This window comes from Chanodichthys erythropterus, chromosome 23 (genome assembly GCF_024489055.1).
Source record: "Chanodichthys erythropterus isolate Z2021 chromosome 23, ASM2448905v1, whole genome shotgun sequence".
Taxonomy (NCBI): domain Eukaryota; kingdom Metazoa; phylum Chordata; class Actinopteri; order Cypriniformes; family Xenocyprididae; genus Chanodichthys; species Chanodichthys erythropterus.
The window spans coordinates 28,390,269-28,411,800 of NC_090243.1; the positions used below are offsets into that span (position 1 = coordinate 28,390,269).

Consider the following 21,532-nt stretch of genomic DNA (forward strand, 5'->3'; position numbering starts at 1 on the left):
TTATATTTTCTTTACAGCACTTTTCCTGCACTTTACATTGGACAAAAATATAGTCTTTCAGATAAAAATGCAGAGATGTATGTTTGTATATAGATTTTAAGATATTCCCCACAATACCTCTGTTCCTGAGAACATTAGTGAGGACAATGGAAAATAAGTGTCTTTGTTTTTGTAGTAGTCTCACATAGCCATGCTTTTGACTGACTGACATAAAGTCCAGTCCCCTTTAGAGCTTATTATTAGCCTACTGTTCATTTCTCAAACAGAACTATAAAAGTTATACACAGACAGTTGGTACCTTAATTAGACTCTTTTCAGATGCTCAGACTTAGAAGACCAGGTACACCAGCTGAAAACCGGCTTAAAACAACCAAGACCAGCAAACCAGTTTCAGCTATTTCAAGCATTCTTTTTTCTTCTAGTAGGGTACTTATTGTGTTTCCCTCTTGCAGCGACATCTCTTCTCTGCAAACCACAACCATCCAATCAATTCCCTGTGGACAAAATCAAGCCCTGCCCTACATTTGTTCTTGTTCCAGAAGATGTTTCTCTCAGTGATACCTCACAATAGGGAAGAAAGACTAGCACAACTTTCATTCCATGCTAACTTTAACTATTGCGATCTCTGTGCGTAAATTCGACCTTAGACCCAATGCTAGAGGCTAAACCTCCACTGATGTCACTAACTGTCATGTAACACCACTGTCAACTGCAGAACTTCCTGATTTCCTCTGGTAGTTCTGGAGGTCAAACACTGGTTCTCTCCACAGACGTGACCTTCAAGCCCTCCAGCTAGGCTTTGATAGAATCATGCAGGGCTTTGTTTGGATTTCATCCAATGTTCTGGATATCAACCATCAATGTCTGCGACTTACGATTCATTATCCGCTATAGGTACATAAATAGAAGAATAACGAAGTGCAGTAAGCAGTAAAACTATTTGCGCTTCAAACCAGTGTGTTTATATTTACAATAATAGCATAACACACTATTTATGTGTAGCTAGAACAGCTAGAAGCGTAAGATGCTGGAATCCTTGCACATTCGTTACAGTTAAGTTACATTCATTACAATAAGTTGAATAGCCCAAGTTCCCTCTGGAAAACTTACTCCCATCAGCTCCTTAAAATCTAGCAGTCTCTCAATGTGACCGACCTCCTGCATCTGCCAGGAACAATAATATAATGCACTGTCTGTCTAATCGCCAGCTTTGTAACCTCTGACTTCCTGTAACTGCTGCACTGAGTGGCTTCTGGCCTTCACCCAAGCTCACAAACACACACAAACACTCTTATTTTTAGTCGCCACATATCAGCAGATGCCTTAAGCACCCAAATGACAGCAGTGGATTCATCCCTTAAAGCTGATGTGGATCTTCGCCTTTGGGACACCCATAAAATGACCTTTTCCCCCTGTGGTGGGCTGATGCAGGAGATTTTCATTGGAGCTGGCATTTGGCAGGTGTACAAAACTGGACAATGGAGCTTCTGGCATCCAGCCTCGTTTTCTGTGTGTCATTACTGCTGCTACCTGGCAAAGCGACACTTTGTGTTCTGTGCGAGTGACTTTGTGACAGGAACCATTCTCTCCTGTCCACAACCGTCTGGACCAGCTCTCAAGGTCCCATGTGATGCTCCTCACTGCTCCAATTTATCTCTTATTGCTAATAAGCTCATTCTCTCGCTGTACACAGAAGAATTCACAGCTGAATAGAGATACTCCAGCACAGCTGCATTCATGTCACATGAAACTTTCACTACTCCAACTACTCAATGCATTTCTACCATAAAGGCTCAGAGGCCAGGTAAACGTTTACATGTTATTTATTCCGTAAAGTATAAACAGATGGTAGTGACGGATGGTACAACTAAACATGGTACAACATTTCATGCTTAGTTGTACTGAAGTTCTTTGGCATAGGCCCTATCCTTCGTCCAAATCCTGGGGATGCAGATTTGGCTAATCTTGCCTGAAGATGAAGGCAGGGGTGGAGCCTACCCAAGTCAGCGTCATCAGCTGCGACCATGAGAATTCAGTGATCATTTATACCAGGTGTCAAGCAGTGATTGGCCAGACTTATTACGAAGGATGACGTGACATTAAGTCTTCCTGGTAGAACTTAATTTCATTTTTTATATTTTTTCTTCTTTTTTTTTTTTTTTTTTACTTCATTGGAATGGTACGGAACATGGTAGAGGTTTTGACACTTGCTATGTGAACACACACAAAAATCATGAACATGATTCACAAAGGTTGGTCCTTAAAAAAAAAAAAAAAAAAAATCACACTTGTGCTCCTTGCAGTACCAAATGAGCGCATTGGAAACGAATGGGAAGCTAATTTAATTTAGTGGAAACGTTTACTACTGTGCCAAAATAAAATCTTACTGAAAGCTAATTTTTGGAGATATCAACCTCGAATTTGAAAGACTTTTTTTTTTTTTTTTTTTTTTTTGTTTATGGCTTTGATTTTCTCACAGTTTTAGACTAAAACATCTTTTATATATATACAGGGAGTGCAGAATTATTAGGCAAGTTGATTTTCTGATCATATTTTTTTTTCCAAGCACATTTTACCAATTCCAATCCACATCAATCTTAATAACTACTATTAATATTGTTTTTAATCATTTATAAGTGATATATAATTGTTCATGAAGGCTGGAAATGAAGAATGCCCTATATTCAGGTGTGCAGAATTATTAGGCAGGTTTTCTTTTACAGATAAAATGAGCCAAAAAAGAGATTTAACTCAGACATAAAAGTCAAAAATTATTAAATACTCAATACTACAATACGCAATACTAATGTAATACTAGAAATTGCAAAGTTAAAGCATGACCATTGGACAGTGAAATGCTCATTGGGTCAGCGGGGTCATACAAAAACAGCTGGAGAAGAAAAGACACGTTAACTGCAAAATAATTAAGAATTAAGGTGAAGAATTAAGTGTGAAACCATCAGGAACCCTTTAGTCTCCAGCGCCACCATTTCCCAGTACTGAAACCTACCTGGAGTCTCCAGAAGTGTGAGGTGTCAGGATCTCAGAGACTTAGGTTAGGTGAAGAATCCTAAAAAATGACCCGCTCTTAATAAGAATCACAAGCTGAAGTGTTATAAAGTACATGAAGACTGGGTTTTTATAGGCCTTATAGACAGACAGCTTGAGAGTGACTCCTGAAGGACCAGCACCACATCCTCTTGTACCACTGTTTGAAGAATTTATCTTCCAGAATCTGGCAGTAAGTTTTGGAAGATCATTTAGTCCATCTCTGCAAGATGGACATTTCAGGATAAGAGATGGACTAAAAGTGAACTCCCACACCTTACTGCCAGATTCTGGAAGATAAATTCTTCAAACAGTAGGTTTCAGTACTGGGAAATGGTGGCGCTGGGGGAGACTAAAGGGTTCCTGATGGTTTCACACTTAATTCTTCACCTTAATTCTTAATTATTTTGCAGTTAACGCGTCTTTTCTTCTCCAGCTGTTTTTGTATGACCCCGCTGACCCAATGAGCATTTCACTGTCCAATGGTCATGCTTTAACTTTGCAATTTCTAGTATTACATTAGTATCGCGTCCTTCTCATGAGTATTTAATAATTTTTGACTTTTCAGTCTGAGTTAAATCTCTTTTTTGGCTCATTTTATCTGTAAAAGAAAACCTGCCTAATAATTCTGCACACCTGAATATAGGGCATTTTTCATTTCCAGCCTTCATGAACAATTATATATCACTTATAAATGATTAAAAACAATATTAATAGTAGTTATTAAGATTGATGTGGATTGGAATTGGTAAAATGTGCTTGGAAAAAAAATATGATCAGAAAATCAACTTGCCTAATAATTCTGCACTCCCTGTGTGTGTGTGTGTATATATATATATATATATATATATATATATATATATATATATATATAATATTAGTATTTCTTATAAAACTTGAACGTGGTCTTTTTGTGATTTTTTTTTTTTTTTTTCATAACAATAAATTTAAATTTTTATAACATTGTTTACTTAAAAAAATAAAAATAAATAAATTAAATAAACAAACAAACTTTTTTCACTTCTGCAATAATCTGCCACATGTTTGTCTTCAGTTTGTGTTCCAAAGCATTATTTATTTATTTTTTTTCCAAAGCAAGGTTTATGACAGTTTAAGTTGGGAATGTCATTTTCAAGTCTATGCTTTGATTGGACATGTTCTTGACATAAATTAACTCATTCTCCTGCATTTCTTATAATCCTATGTATTTTCCTTTTGGGGGGATAAACAGTAAATATTGTATTTACATATTGTTTTGTTACATAGTCATGTAAACATTGTCTCATTTCCATCCAGACTTCAGATATCAAGATTAAAAATCAGTGAGACGTATATACCTGTAAATTAGGAAATCTGTCCTAAATTGATGCAATAATTCTTAATACAGTGCCGTGGGTGACAAAGTTTCATTGAATATTCTGTATCAAATATAATTAAGATTTCTTCCAACCCTACACAGAGATATCAAGGCAAAAATCCTGCCATTTCTGTAGGAAAAAAAAAAAAAAGAAAAATCATTGTATTAGGCTGCAAATTGCTAAATCACTGACAATCGACTGTGTTTGGAGAGGCAATTGACTTATTTTCACCAGAATAAGGTAACAGACCTGGTGCTGCTTTTTTTTTTTGGAGGTTTGCTAATAAAATTTTCATGACCTCCACTCATTCTTTAACCTCTACAACAATAAAAAACATACAGACCGAGGAAAATAGGACTCCAGTCATCCTCTTCAGACTCGCGGATGCGTGTGGTGGAGGGTGACTGTCTGAAAAGACTGAATGCATTTCCATATAAAGACGGAGAAGCGCTTATTTAGATGTGCTTGACATTTTGGTGAGAGGGGAAGGTTAAGGGTGAGACCACTGGAATATTAATATCTGTGGCTAACAAACCATTGCAGAATCTCGCCCCGTGTCTAGACACTCACTTGGCTTTGGAAATGATCCCCAGTCAAGGGTTCGAGAGAAATTAATGTGTGGAATATATTCTGCTGTCATTAGATAAGCTAGATTGAGATGTTTTTGTTCTTTGATCCCTTTTAGACTGAAATTAACATGCATTCTCAGTAACAAAGGATGCAATTGCAGGAATGAGTGTACATGCTGTCTTGTCATTTTTCCTTTCTTTGTTTTTTATTTCTTTCTCTCTCTCTTTTTGTGAACTCATAAATATCCAATAATTTATATATTTGGGTTACACTTCTTTCCAATTCTTAAATTTTTTCTCCGAATTGCAAGTTTATATCTCGCAATTCTGACTTTATATTATGCAATTCTGACTTTATATCTTGCAGTTCTTACTTTATATCTCGCAATTCTGACTTTATATCACACAATTCTGACTTTATATCACACAATTCTGACTTTATGACTCACAATTCTGACTTTATATCACACAATTCTGACTTTATATCTCACAATTCTGACTTTATATCATGCAATTCTGACTTTATATCACACAATTCTGACTTTATATCTCACAATTCTGACTATATCACACAATTCTGACTTTATGACTCACAATTCTGACTTTATATCATGCAATTCTGACTTTATAACTCACAATTCTGACTTTATAACTTGCAATTCTTACTTTATATCACACAATTCTGACTTTATATCTTGCAATTCTGACTTTATATCTCACAATTCTGACTATCACACAATTCTGACTTTATAACTTGCAATTCTGACTTTATATCACACAATTCTGACTTTATATCACACAATTCTGACTTTATATCACACAATTCTGACTTTATATCACACAATTCTGACTTAATAACTCACAATTCTGACTTTATATCACACAATTCTGACTTTATATCTTGCAATTCTTACTTTATATTATGCAATTCTGACTTTATAACTTGCAATTCTGACTTTATATCTCGCAATTCTGACTTTATATCTCGCAATTCTGACTTTATATCTCGCAATTCTGACTTTATAACTTGCAATTCTGACTTTATAACTCGCAATTCTGACTTTATATCTCACAATTCTGACTTTATATCACGCAATTCTGACTTTATATCACACAATTCTGACTTTATATCTCACAATTCTGACTTTATATCTTGCAATTCTTACTTTATATTATGCAATTCTGACTTTATAACTTGAAGTTCTTACTTTATATCACACAATTCTGACTTTATATCTCACAATTCTGACTTTATATCTCGCAATTCTGACTTTATATCACACAATTCTGACTTTATATCTCACAATTCTGACTTTATATCACGCAATTCTGACTTTATAACTCGAAATTCTGACTTTAACTCACAATTATGTTTATATCTCACAATTCTGAGAAAAAAAAAAAAAGGTCAGAATTGTCATATATAAACTCAGAATTGCAAGACAAAAGTCAGAATTGTAAGATAAAAAGTCACAATTACCTTTTTTTTTTTTTATTATTTCATGGCATAGACAAGCTTCCATAGTGATTATATCTGACTTTGAAGACTCGCTGAAAAGCAAGGTGTAAATTCAGTCCAGCTATAGAATATCCAGATTTGAAATGCATGTCAGTGCCGAATGTAAAGAGGGCCATTGTTTCTCATTAGGCATGACTAAACATTTCAATGATGGCAGCTAAAAGGCTTTTTGTGGTCATCCTGTCAATATGTTTGATGGGATACCCTGACTTCAATCCTGCCCCCATTATTTGACAAGACCTTATTGTTATACATTTTTTGAAGAATCGTAAATGACATCTGCACATGTCGGACGTGTCAAGAGCTTGAGAAATAGAAAGACGGAGAGAAGGAAATTAGATGAGGATAGTGAAAGAAACAAATGAGTATCCACTCAACTCTTCCCTTATCCGATTAGCAGCAGACCTGAGCGCGGACGACCCCAGACTGATTGATTGAATATGAATAATCGATTACAGCCATCTTTTCAAAGGCACACCCTGATGTCACAACTGCACCAGGGCTGGCTGTTCTCTCACTGTCACCCTGATTTAAAACAGCAGCCATTATGGTCACTCAATTAGATTAGAGCAAGAGCGGGAGACAGAGACAGGGGGTTTATGTGAGATGTAAGGTATAACCATTGACACAGTGTTTTTCTTTGGTTCCCCACAGGAAGAAGAAGAAGAAGAAGAAGAAGAAGATGAGGAGAGAACAGACAACGGGAAGAACGGGAGGATAGAACCAGTGGGACGGGCAGATTCCTGTGTAGAATCGGCGTCACTTGAGTAAGTCATCACAGAAATGCGAGAAAATGTTTTTGAATCCGCTTTATATCTTTCATGGAACCTCCTTTGTGTATCCAGCAATATCCAAATATCATGTGCTTGTCTTAAAGAAACAAACAAAAAAGAATTGAACACAAATGAGATATCTAGTAAAAAGTCCAGACTGCCTTTTTCTATGCAATGAGAATCTGTTAACCAGTGGCTGTCAAGCATCAAAAACTATTATAAAAGTAGTCCAATCAATGAATATAGCATATAGTCATCTTAAGATTTAAATCTAATAATCAAGTGTTTTGTTTTTTTTGTTTTTTTTCTCCATATAAAAGCTTAGTATTAGAAAACAAATTAACACATGTTGATTAAAAAGTGTTAAAAGTGAAAAGACTCTCTGGCGTTTTCAAAATATTGCTGTTTGTTTGAGAATTCGACTTGCCCAACAACATAACAACAGCTCAACCAATGGCATGAGTTTGGGGCGGGGCTATCTTTTTTCTGACCAGTGGCAGATGGATGGTGTTTTCAGGGTAAACTTGCTCGGAAACTTGCTATTTTCTGTTTCTTATTCCTGTTCTTAAAACTCATTAGTGTATATTGAAATATGTTGTGTGAAAATTTGTCATCAGTGATGTCAAATGCCATTGGTTTATTTTCGTGTGTCACATAACTGTTCAGGTGACGCAAGTTTGAAGTTTGAGTATGATTAAAATAGTGTGGTGGAGAGGAATATTTTCACTGAATAATGAGGTAAATGTTGTTCTTTCACACAGAGCAATGCTGCATACAGACTGTGAACATACTTTAGTTGTTTAGAAAATAGCAGCCTGGCCATTTTAGATTTTATGCAATTTTGTTTCAGTTTTATTTTTATATTTTATTTCACTTAACATTTATTTTATTCAAGTATCAAGGTGTTTTTAAATCATTTTTAGTTTTAGTTAATTATAATAGCCCTAACTTGTGTTCCAAAAGATTATTTTTGGGTGAACGTGCCTTAAAGGGATACTTCACCCAAAAATAAATATTATCCCATGATTTACTCACCCTCAAGCCATCCTAAGTGATCTTGTTTCAGACGAACACAATCAGAGATATATTTAAAAATATCCTGTCTCTTCCAATCTTTATATTGTTAGTGAACGGTGTGTGTTTTGAAGCCCCCCAGAATGCATCCATCCATCATACATATAATCCATACCGCTCCAGTGAGTTAATAAAATCTAAAATCTCCATATTTAAAACTTTATAAACTAAAATAACTAGCTTCTGACGGATGACCGTACGCATACTGTGCAAGTCGACTTACTGCGAATGACTAACCCCCTGAAGCGATGTATAATGCCGGATGTAGGAGTATCGTAAGCTTAGACGCCTCTTGCGGTTCAAACTAATCGTGGTGAGCAACAAACTCAAGCTCCTCTTCTCCTACATCGAAATTCTCTGACATTTCTCTTTAAAATTTCTGGTTTTAGACTTCTAATTCGTGACCGGTGTTTTGATTTGCTCTATCCTCTGTCATTGTGTCATTCGTCGGGTAAGGGGTTACTCTTCTGCCGCAAATCAATGCGTATGGCCATCGGAAACTATTATAGCTTATAAAGTTTAATTTGTATAGCTTATAAAGTTATCAGATTGTGTTAGTCTGATATAAGATAGTCATATACACCTATGGCTTGAGGGTGAGTAAATCATGGGATCATTTTCATTTTTGGTTCAGCTATCCTTTTAATCTGTCTGGAAAAGTGTGCAGCACCTCATTAGTTCATGTGCTCATTCTTTTTTTTTTTACAGATTTTTGATGTCCTCACCTTATCCCGTGTATTCTTGCCATGTGTGTTTTTCTCTCACAGGTGTAGTGTTCTCCCTGACTTTTAAAAAAACCCAGAACTAGCCCACTACCGGGCTCAATCTGATCCTAATCACTTAATTGAAGTGTCTGTTTGGTTCCTCCATCGACCCGTGTGTTTTAATGGCCCCTGGAGTTATAGATGGACTCACTCTTGCTGGTTCTAAACTAGCCTTAGCTTCCACCGCAGTAGCTCATAGCTACTCATAGCCGCTCTGTCATCTTCTAAACTTTTTATGTATTGCCTTTTCTTTGTTTACTTCTTTTCTTCTATTTAGTTTCTCCTCACATTCCCCTCATTTGTCAATGTCCCTAGTGAAATGTTAAAGCCGGTTGAGGTGTCCAATGGCGGTGGGCCCCTAGGAATCCATGTGGTGCCTTTCAGTGCCAGAGATAGAAGGTAAAGCTCTACAAAAATCATTGTCTATCCTGAATTCATTTTATTCTTGTCAGCTCATTCCATAGACCATGTTTTTTTTTTTGTTTTTTTTTACACTCTATATGAAAATTTCCTGTTTTGTTCTGAAGACTCACTGGTTGTGTTTCCAGTAGCTCTTGCTCATAATCCAGTTGTGTCCTCTGCATCCTTAAATTTACTTGTTTAATACCTTGACACGTTTCCTTCAAGAAGTTGACTTTTATTCCCTAGCATGTACTATCCATTTAAGGTAGTTTTTAATCATTCCTCAAGGACATATTGACAGTATGGCGCTCTCTCGAGTGGGTCTGTGAGACTCTCTGTAACTACTGTATGTTCTTCATAATGAAAGCAAAGCTACAGCGGCTCAGACTGTGTGCAACGCCACATAAAGGAAAGGAATGAGACACTGCTAAATAGGGCTGCACGATATATCGCATGAGATTGTCACGCGCATTTCGTCAGTAAAGCCGGTTCCCTGATTACCGCTAAATCTCCATCACCTGCTTTCAAATGGAGCGGCATTTAATAGACAGAGCCGTAGTTCACTGACAAGCCACGCAATATCGCGTTCATTATCGAAGGCGATTCATCTGTGATATGAACGCGATATTGCGTGGCTTATCAGTGATCTACGGCTCTGTCTATTAAATGCCGCTTCATTTGAAAGCAGGTGATGGCGATTTAGCGGTAATCAGGGAACCGGCTTTACTGACGAAATGCGCGTGACAATCTCATGCGATATATCGTGCAGGCCTACTGCTAAACACCCTGCTCTCCTCCAGAAGGACAAAGGGGATACGGGGCATGGCGCTGAATAAATTAGGTAACTTTATTGCTATAGGAAAACCTCAATCCGGCCAACTCAATTCATCTAAACTGCTTTACCCAATCTGACTAAAAGCTCATCCATATTATTATGGGTCATTCACAACATCCAAGGTCAGCTGTTGCAAGAAACACAGAATGATAAAAGGAAGGTGCAAATAAATGAAAAAAAGTGTTAAAATTTTGTAGATGTACATTTTTGCAGAGATATTTATAAGCTATAAAAAAGCACAGCCTTTTCAGACCCAATTTGATGCTAGTATATAAAATGAATGTCAAGCCAAAAAAAACAGACAAACAAACAAGCAAAAAATCATGATTGTTATGTACGACTGTTACAAGATTTATTATTATTATTATTATTATTATTATTAATAATAATAATAACAATGTCATTTTAAATGCCCAATAACTAATATTCAAAACTTAGTTTAATCATTAATATGCTTGACATAATACCTACAATAGAAACACTATTATTAAGCATCAATTTAAACAATATAAATGATTCCACAGCCTGCAATGAACATTATATTATATTATATATATTATATTTATTATATTATATTATATTATATTATATTATATTATATTATATTATATTATATTATATTATATTATATTATATTTATTATATTATATTATATTATATTATATTATATTATATTATATTATATTATATTATATTATATTATATTATATTATATTTATTATATTATATTATATTATATTATATTATATTATATTATATTATATTATATTATATTATATTATATTATATTATATTATATTATATTATATTATATTATATTATATTATTTTATATTATATTATATTATATTATATTTATTATATTATATAAAACGGTTAGTTCCTGTCCCTTTATTCACGATAAAACACGGCTATGACCGCTTCACCCAATGGTTCTGTGTATCACTACACAACACCCTTAGCGACCACTCTTAGCAACCTAAACTGTATGTTTTCAATTGATATTGTTCATTGAAGCTTGCTGTATTATGTAGAAGAGTATTGTGAGAAAGAGATCGAGTGAGCGAGTTTATTACCTGCATTCAGATGTAGCATTTTCCTTCAGCTCAGTCCTATGTTTATAATAAAAAATCTGTTTAAATGTCTGATTTATTATCCTGTCCTTTTAACAGTTAAGGGGTTTTCCCGTGACTGACAGCGCTAGTCAAATAATTTGTCAGTTGCGCCTTGTTCTGTGTTCACAACAAATAAGACTTCGCTACTCACTGACACACCCATAAAGACAGTCTTTGTCGCCATCTAATGGCGTAATAATGTAACTTCTGTTGCCGTTTCACGGTCAGGGACTATTTTTTTTTTCCGGTGGAAGGAATGCTTTTAGTGGAAGTTTATGAATAAGTCACGTCGTGCCTAACAACGCCCTTCAGCCGTGACTTATTCACGATACAGCACAGCCTCGAGTACCTTATTGCTTACATATGGCTACACCTTAAGAATTGAAACATTCTTATATTCCAGTGACAATGCCACTCTTTGTGTTCAGTTCACACTTATATGTATATGTATCTTTTCATACATTACCATAATTTTTTCCCTGCTCACATTCGGTAGCAATCTGTCCTTGTCAGCATGCCCTTGTATAAATCTCAGTGTTGTAAAGTGTCACACACCTGATTTTTTAGTTAATTAACTAATCAGAGCTGTCAATTATACTCACCCAATCACAATGGCACACTTCCACAGCAGCCCATCTGTAATGGCTTCATCAGCCTCTTGCAGTGTGATTGGTGGGAGGTGTTGAACGCTAACTCATTAGCATCTTGATAGAGGGCACTGAGGTGACAGCAAGGGCTCAGAGTTTGAACTTCTAAAATGACCAGTGTCTGCTCTCTGCCAACAGCATGAGGCAGATGACATCTCAGAAAATTACACAGACACAGAGTCTTGCGGAAACATGACTCCAGTAACCAGATCTCATCACATGACCAGTGTTCACGGCAAACAAGTCAGGGTCTAATTGCTCGGCATAAATGGATCCTGATTGCATTGTTATTCAATTAAAGGCAGTGGATACGAACAGGTGGTGTCCTTCTCGCTTAGTCTTCTGGGCCGTCGCTCAAGAAACGGACGACTCTGGTTATGCTAAAGCCATTTAAAAGTGGCAGTTGACTGTACAAGTCTGGATTCACTCAATAGAACTAAAAATGCTCTTTGGGATGTATGGCATATTTGCTCCAAATTATCTTTGATACCACATTGAGGGCGTTTACATGCACAGTTTTAAGCCGATTAAGCTTAATAAGCCGACAACGAACATGGTCATGTAAACGCGGTAACCCGTTTTCTTTTATCGGAGTAAGGTCATAAACGGCTTAAGCATAAACCGGTCAGAACAGGTAGTTTTTTGGCTCATACCCCAATTTCACGTGCCATGTAAATGCATTAACCTGCTTTCTGTAGGCTTATTGAAGTGCACATGTATGATATGTGACTGAAACGCACCCTTAGCGCAGATTTAAACGCATCCAGACAGAACGAGTGTTTTGCAGGAAATATATCGCAAACAAGACCGTGAAAATTGTAAAAAAATTGTTCCCATCTCGTGCAGCAGAAGTAGAAGTGGTTCAGTTAGAATGCTGCATCAGTAACTGCATGAGAGAATAATATATGAACCGTACGTTTCTCGCTGACATGTTGCAAGCTTTATTTAACATCACAACTGACATAACATATGGAATACCCCGAGTTAAATGCGCAAATAATTATGTTTTGACGTCACTACAGGGAAATAACCGATTTATTAATAAAGTCATGTAAACGCGGTTTACTTGCTTTGTCAGTTTACTGGTTTGCATGTAAACAGGGAAAACTGGTTATTTCAAGCTGATATTGGTTAGTTATCAGTTTACTGGTGTGCATGTAAGCGTGCATTGTCAAGTGCTCCACACAGGATACTAAAGGATATTATATTATGTATGAAATGTCCTAACTTTGATGGGAAAATGCATACTTTTGAGTAAATAGTCTGTCAGTATTGAGATAGAATAATCTTGAATAATATTTAGGATTGATAATTTGCAAATTGGACAGTGTCACATTGACTTAAATTTATATGTATGCAAGTCTATATCTCGCAATTCTGCAAAAAAAGTAAGAAATGCAAAATATAAAGTCAGAATTGCGTAATGATAACTCAGAATTGTGACTTTATATTGTGCACTTCTGACTTTACATCTCAAAATTCTGACTATAACATACAATTCTGATTTTATATCTCACATTTCTGACTATAACACAATTGCAAGTTTAAATCTCACAATTTTGAGAAAAAAGATCAGAATTGTGAGATAAAAAGTCACAATTACCTTCTTTTTTTTATTTAGTGGCAGAAAAAAAGCTTCCATATAACTAATAAATGAGTGTTATTACAGTTTTATTAAAGTGTTATTAAATTATTAGTGTTTTTAAAGATTAACTTTTAAGTGAGCGCTATAATGTTATCTATGGAAAAATTAGGATGCAAATGCAAATGCTCAGTTAAATATCCACTTACACATAAATGCATTTTTAATTATAGGATAATGAATGCATTAATGCTTGTCATTTATAGATTCTCTTTATGCAGAACAAATTTTAAAGAGCATATCCTGTCGGCTGCATTTGTTGCGTGTTTTGGGGTAATCTTGCATGGTTAAAGTTTAGTGTTTGACCGCACCTTAACTCTCCTTTTTTAAGCTATTGAATAATGAGCGTCTACAGATTGTGCATCAGTCCAGTGGGAGTTGTACAAATCCTCGCTCTTCCCCACAGCTGGTTTACATCAAGATTATGAAGACAAAGTGCAAGCTGTGTAATTACTTCTCAAGACCACACCATAGACTCACCACAGCCAAGCTCTCCACTGAAACTAATTACATCTTACTAGTACACAGTTTGTTCCTTTAAAGGAGGGTTTGATCTATACATCCATCCATCCTTCTGTTTCTCCAGCTCATGCAATGAAAGTTTTTACACCATACTTGTTCCTTCACCCACATCACTCATTCAAGTCAGGTTCTGCTGTCTGTGCATCCATAGGACCTCTTTCCTGTCTGCTGCGATCAGCACATGCACATTCATACCTCCTGAACTCATTAATGTATTGTTTTAGTTTTAGTAAAAGTTTAGTGTTGAAGATTGCTGATACAACAGACTCAGGCCTCAGGGAGGAGGAAAGAGTTCGCATAAGCTCTATTTATGTCAAAATCTCCTCCGTGCTTTTTTTAAAAACCCATCAAATGCGACGGTGCATTTCATATGATTGCATCTCAGGGTTTGTAGATTAGGGGCCGCAGCGCTCTGAATCCGAAACCACAGCAGGTCTGAGAACGATGCCAAAAAATCCATATGGCCAAAGTGGGCTTAAGTTCAAAAAGTCCTTTTTGATGTATTAAGTTGAAAGAGAGCCGCTAGGAACAGTAAACTTTTCAAAAGTTCAAGATCAATAGGATGTGTGTATTCTTTTTTTAACTTTTTTTTTTCTTTTTTTTCTAGAATTGATAAAGGTGACACAGTGCTGCCTATCACTAACTTTTTTTTCCTTTTGAATATGCAATAAATATGATGTTCATGACCATCTAATCTTGTCAAAAAAGGATGCAGAGGACACACAGGTGCTTTTTTTTTGTACCCTACAAGCATTTATCATGATTACCATAGTTTCCACCAAAATAATACTACAGTTATTTGTATTACAGTATGAAATTATTATTATTATTATTTATGGACAACTTACAGAAATTGTTGAAGCTTCTTACACTTTTTAAAAATGATGCCATATTAATAATGCAAGCTGCAATTAAGAGGTCAGGCACAACAGAAGGAAACAAGGAAGCTAGCAGCAGACCAACAAGGCAAAACCTAGCATGTTTTGTATCGTTGGGATAGGCTAGCATTTAGGAATCCAAGGAAATTGCTCCTGTCAGAATAATCACCACTAGGTGGCGATGGTCCAAAACTTCTCAGACTTCTTCAGGGTTTCGTTATGATATGTTCATGCGTTCATAAAATAGTGAATTTTACTACAAAGTTCAAAATGTCGGACGCCCAAAATGGACGAAATTGCATTCGACTTGGCATGATGCCCCTAATATAACCACTTTTATGATTTTTGACAAACCGTTCAGAAGTTATAAGCACAATTATATATTTTTTTGTATTTCTGGACCAGTAGGTGGTGCTGCATTGAAACGTAGCATGTAACCTCTTGTCATGCTTATGATGACATGGACCAAGTTTAGTCTGAACACTATAAAACATTGAGGAGACAGAGCCTTGCTTCTATTTTGGCAAGCACTACATACAATTCGTTTGCACGTTTTTCGAAAACGGCTTTTTGTCAGCATGGTCTGAAGATGATCTTGTCAAATTTTCGTGAAAATCAGAGATATGGCCTAGAAGGATTTCTTAAAAGTAGGTTTGGACTGACCTCTGTCAGTTTGCCAAATTTCACAACTTTCCCGCAAGCAATTCTGTAGGCTGCCATAGACTTCCAGAGCGGAAGAAGAAGAAGAAGGTGGCCAACGGATCCAATAGGTGCTTACGCACCTTTGGTGCTTGGCCCCTAATAATAATAATGCAAAGACACCATGTTAATTCATTACAATATGAACACGTTTGCACTTTATTTTACAGTATGTGCACTTGCGTGTACTTACAATATAGAGCCTAAGAAAATACTGGATAATATAAGTAAACTACATGAGTTAAGGTTAGGTTTAGGGGTAGTTTCAGTGTTAGTACCTACTTATTACCCAGTTATAGTAATTACTATTATAAGTACATAGCATGTACAAGTGGAATAGGGCTGGAAAATGAAGTGCTACCTAAGTAACATTGATTGTAAGTGGTATTTTGGCTGAATCTGTGGTTACCATAGTAAATATTTGTAGCCCTCTGAGCTGCAGGGGCCTCTGGTGTCTCATAATATCCCTAAAACAGCATGTACAACTTGAATTATATTTGAGACTCAATGATTTTAATTGCACTGTGTCACTAAATTGTTCTTTGTGCGACTGTGCCTGTGTGTCAGGCTTTGACAGTAATGTGTGGTGTTGCTGATCAGGGAACAGTGCTGACACTGAGCTCAATGTCACTAATATGTGCTGTGACTGTTCCAGGACGCTGGGTTTGTTAGTGAAGAGGCTGGAGAGGGGCGGAAAGGCGGAGCGTGAAGCTCTGTTCCAGGAGAATGACTGTATCGTCCGGATTAATAACGGAGACCTGCGCAACATCCGATTTGAACAGTAAGCCTCTCTCTGGAGGAGACGGAGAGACCGTCTTTACCTCTTGTTTCTCTCATAGCCACTGCTCCGCTTTATCCTTTCAACCTTTCTGTCCTTTTCACACTTTTATGAGCTTTCAGTCTTCCTCAGAGCTTTGAAAGTCTCCTCAGTCTTGCCTTCAACCTTCACAATATTCTTTCATCTCATCTCTTGCTAACTAAACAAAGAAAACATCTCTGTTCAAAGCTTGCAGAAGTTGTCTGTGGATCAGTTGGAGCAATAGAGGTTATTGAAAGGTTGATACATTTTCCTTGATTTCCTCAGTGTTTGATGCACTGATACAGTAATACTGCATGATACTGTAGACTACTGTAACTTAAAAGTGACTCTCTCCTCACTCCTCAGTTGTTTATTGAAATTAACCCACAAAAACTTTGACTTTTTTTAAATATATGATATGTTGAATATAAACATGACTACCCATGGTCAAAAAATCAAAAATAAATAAAATAAAGTATTTTTGTATTATCATTCCTAAACTTTTTATCTTTTATTTTATTTTATTTTCATTTTTTAAACATTTTTTATTATATTTATTTATTTATTTATTTATTTATTTATTTTTTAACTAGAATACATTTATAATGCTAATTATCCATTTTTGCACCAAAATAAGACCTGTTGGTCAAAGTGACGCTAGTCATTCATTTTCAATAAGAGCCGGCGGTGAGCTCCGGCGAGAGCAGTGCGGCGCTGCGCATCTTGGACGGTGAGAGCGTCAAGTAGAGTTGAAATCAGGTTAACTTTATGGTAATGAGCTATGACGCGGTTCGGTGGCAACCAATTGGAATGTAGAGGTCCTCGCTTGAGAGGCTTCCGATTGGTTGACGCGACTTGTCATTTACTTTGACCCTCCCGTCGGCGGCGGTTTGAACGAACAGTACAGTGTTGCTGGCAGGGCAGCCAAGGCGACTGTTGACGCTCTCGTCGTCGGCGGTGTGAACGCACGGTAAATCTTGGAGGAGCAAGGATATTTTTAAATATATCTCCGATTGCGTTCATCTGAAAGAAGAAAGTCATATACTTGAGGCTTGAGGGTGAGTAAATCATGGGATCATTTTATTTTTTCTGTGAACTAACCCTTTAAGGCATACAGTGGGTACGGAAAGTATTCAGACCCCCTTAAATTTTTCACTCTTTGTTATATTGCATCCATTTGCTAATACCATTTCATTTTCATTCAGTTCATTTTTTTTTTCCTCATTAATGTACACACAGCACCCCATATTGACAGAAAAACACAGAATTGTTGACATTTTTGCAGATTTATTAAAAAAGAAAAACTGAAATAGCACATGGTCCTATGTATTCAGATCCTTTGCTGTGACACTCATATATATATAACTCAGGTTTTGTCCGTTTCTTCTGATCATCCTTGAAATGGTTCTACACCTTCATTTGAGTCCAGCTGTGTTTGATTATACTGATTGGACTTGATTAGGAAAGCCACACACCTGTCTATGTAAGACCTTACAGCTCACAGTGCATGTCAGAGCAAATGAGAATCATGAGGTCAAAGGAACTGCCTGAAAAGCTCAGAGACAGAATTGTGGCAAGGCACAGATCTAGCCAAGGTTACAAAAAAATTTCTGCTGCACTTAAGGTTCCTAAGAGCACACTGGCCTCCATAATCCTTAAATGGAAGATGTTTGGGATGACCAGAACCCTTCCTAGAGCTGGCCGTCCGGCCAAACTGAGCTATCGGGGAAGAAGAGCCTTGGTGAGAGAGGTAAAGAAGAACCCATAGATCACTGTGGCTGAGCTCCAGAGATGCAGTCGGGAGAAGGGAGAAAGTTGTAGAAAGTCAACCATCTCTGCAGCCCTCCACCAGTCTGGGATTTATAGCAGAGTGGCCCGACGGAAGCCTCTCCTCAGTGCAAGACACATGAAAGCCCGCCTGAAGGACTCCAAGATGGTGAGAAATAAGATTCTCTGGTCTGATGAGACCAAGATAGAACTTTTTGGCCTTAATTCTAAGCGGTATGTGTGGAGAAAACCAGGCACTGCTCATCACCTGTCCAATACAGTCCCAACAGTGAAGCATGGTGGTGGCAGCATCATGCTGTGGGGGTGTTTTTCAGCTGCAGGGACAGGACGACTGGTTGCAATCGAGGGAACAATGAATGCGGCCAAGTACAGGGATATCCTGGATGAAAACCTTCTCCAGAGTGCTCAGGACCTCAGACTGGGCCGGAGGTTTACCTTCCAACAAGACAATGACCCTAAGCACACAGCTAAAATAACGAAGGAGTGGCTTCACAACAACTCTGTGACTGTTCTTGAATGGCCCAGCCAGAGCCCTGACTTAAACCCAATTGAGCATCTCTGGAGAGACCTAAAAATGGCTGTCCACCAACGTTTACCATCCAACCTGACAGAACTGGAGAGGATCTGCAAGGAGGAATGGCAGAGGATCCCCAAATCCAGGTGTGAAAAACTTGTTGCATCTTTCCCATAAAAGACTCATGGCTGTATTACATCAAAAGGGTGCTTCTACTAAATACTGAGCAAAGGATCTGAATACTTAGGACCATGTGATATTTCAGTTTTTCTTTTTTAATAAATCTGCAAAAATGTCAACAATTCTGTGTTTTTCTGTCAATATAGGGTGCTGTGTGTACATTGAGAAAAAAAAAAAAAAAGAACTTGAATGATTTTAGCAAATGGCTGCAATATAACAAAGAGTGAAAAATGTAAGGGGGTCTGAATACTTTCCGTACCCACTGTATCATGATGAACAGATAAGAATATTGCTTGTAGATAAAGTATTTCCTTCCACATTTATCATCAAGAGCTTCCTTTGGACCAGTCATGGGCAGCTTGTTCTGGTCCAGATGATTGCATATGGCACGATGAGAGCAAACTCAGCTGCAACAGGAGGACGCCCACTGAAAGACACAAAAAAAGATGAAAAAACTGGACAGGGTTTGCCACAGGGCACTGAAAGGGCACAGCTGTGGGATAATTCATAATCTAATCTAAAACTAATTTACATACATCATTCAGTCCGCTTACACAAACTCAACACTACTAGTTAATTTCCCTAGTGTCCCAAAGCATTATTATGTTTTAATTGCTTGGCTATATTTTTGCATGAGATCCAGTCAGGACCTTACATTTCTGTGAGCCTTCATCGCTAGTGCAAATACGCAAACCCAACAGGGTCACCGAATTCTCAAGGATTAAACACAACCTTGTGCATTACATACACATCAGGTCGATAATGTGAGTGTAATACGTATTAGATATTACAGCCTTTTGTTCTTCATATATTGCCATTCCCCAGAGCGTTCGACTCGTCGATTCGGTGCGTTAGTCACCCGTAAACAAACTTGCGGTTTATGCTTCCGTGCTGTCGTACATGAACTTGTAAAGTCAATCCACAAGAGAGTAACGTTTTAATCTACCCTGTCGCCGTTTTTTTCTCACACATGAGCAGCCAGCTGCTGGAATCTCACAGACCAATATTTTCTTTATCTTGATTTGTCTCTCTCTCCCCCCATTTCTTGATTGTGCTACATGTGGAGTTATAATTCATAACGATATTCTAATCTTATTGGATTGTTTGCATGGGTAAATATTTATCAGCGGTTGATCTAACGCAATGTAATGATGCGTTGATGGAGTCATTTATTATTCAATCAGACAGAGGGAGTTTGGTGATTAGCCGCGTGTCACAGCTCTGCTTGTCTGCTCACACACAACGCTCGTTTTGGAGGCGGGTGCGGCTGCATTTGCATAAAAATAGATGGGCGTCCCTAAAGTAAGATGCTACTTGCTCTCTAGATGCAGAGATTGATCTAATGAAGAGTTTGAGATGGAAATAACTCACTGCGATGGTTCTTATGTTGAAGGAGTAAACAGAAGTGTACGCGACTGTCGAGCTCGAATTCCTCTGCTATTTCTTGTTCTTGCGTTGGCTCCGAGTTTCCCGTGTCAAACAATCTATATGCAAAATAGTGAAATTAACCTGCGATCCTGATGTGCTTGTCTTATATTTGTTTGGTGTTTGCAGGAATAGTCCACCAAAAAAGAAGATTATGTCATTGTTTACTTAAAGGGACATTTCATCTAAAAATGAAAATGATCCCATGATTTACTCAACCTCAAGCCATCCTAGGTGTACATGACTACCTTCCTTCAATCTGATTTATATTTCAAAATATCCTTGCTCTTTCAAGCTTTTATAATGGCAGTGAAGGAGGGGGGTTCAAAATTCATCCATTCTTTTAAAAAAAAAAAAAAATCTATACAGCTCCATGGAGTTAATCAAGGCTTTTTGAAGCGAAGCGATGGGTTTTTGTAAGAAAAATATTCTTATGTAAAATTTTATAAATTGCGCAAGTCGACTTGTGCCAAATGAGTAATCCTCTGACACGATGTATGACGTATCGTAGGAGTATCGTAAGCTTAGACGCCTCTCGGGGTTGAAACAAATAGGGCTGTGCAACAAACTCAAGTTTTTATATTAAATCCTCCGACATTTCTCTCGTTTTAGACTTCTAATTCGTGACCGGTGTTTTGTTTTGCTCTATAATCCTCTGCGCTTCCGCGTTCATCATTACTGTACGTCTTTTGTTGGATCAGAAGTTGGTCTTCTGCTGCAAATCGATGTGTCATCTGCTGGAAGCTAGTTATAGTTAATAAAGTTTTAAATATGCATATGTTTCTTAAAAAAAAACCCAGTGCTTTGCTTCAGAAGGCCTTTATTATCCCCCTGGAGCCATATGGAATGATGATTGGATGCATTGTTTCTTTTTGGGCTTCAAAACTGACGAAAAAAAAAAAAAAAAGCAACATAAAAGTGGTCTATATAACTTGTGCACTGTATTTCAAGTCTTCCAAAGTCATATGATTGCTTTGTGCAA

At 37.0% G+C, this 21,532-nt stretch overlaps 1 protein-coding gene across 6 annotated transcripts in view; it reads left to right on the top strand.

Moving 5' to 3' along the window:
* pard3aa (par-3 family cell polarity regulator alpha, a) overlaps positions 1-21,532 on the top strand; it is a 560,621-nt gene that overhangs the window by 244,141 nt on the left and 294,948 nt on the right. For all 6 annotated transcript variants that reach the window (XM_067377333.1, XM_067377327.1, XM_067377329.1 and 3 more), the window contains 3 exons: positions 7,149-7,261; positions 9,421-9,504; positions 16,500-16,625. In XM_067377333.1, coding sequence (XP_067233434.1) covers positions 7,149-7,261; positions 9,421-9,504; positions 16,500-16,625 — 323 coding nt within the window. The remainder of the gene's footprint in view (positions 1-7,148; positions 7,262-9,420; positions 9,505-16,499; positions 16,626-21,532) is intronic.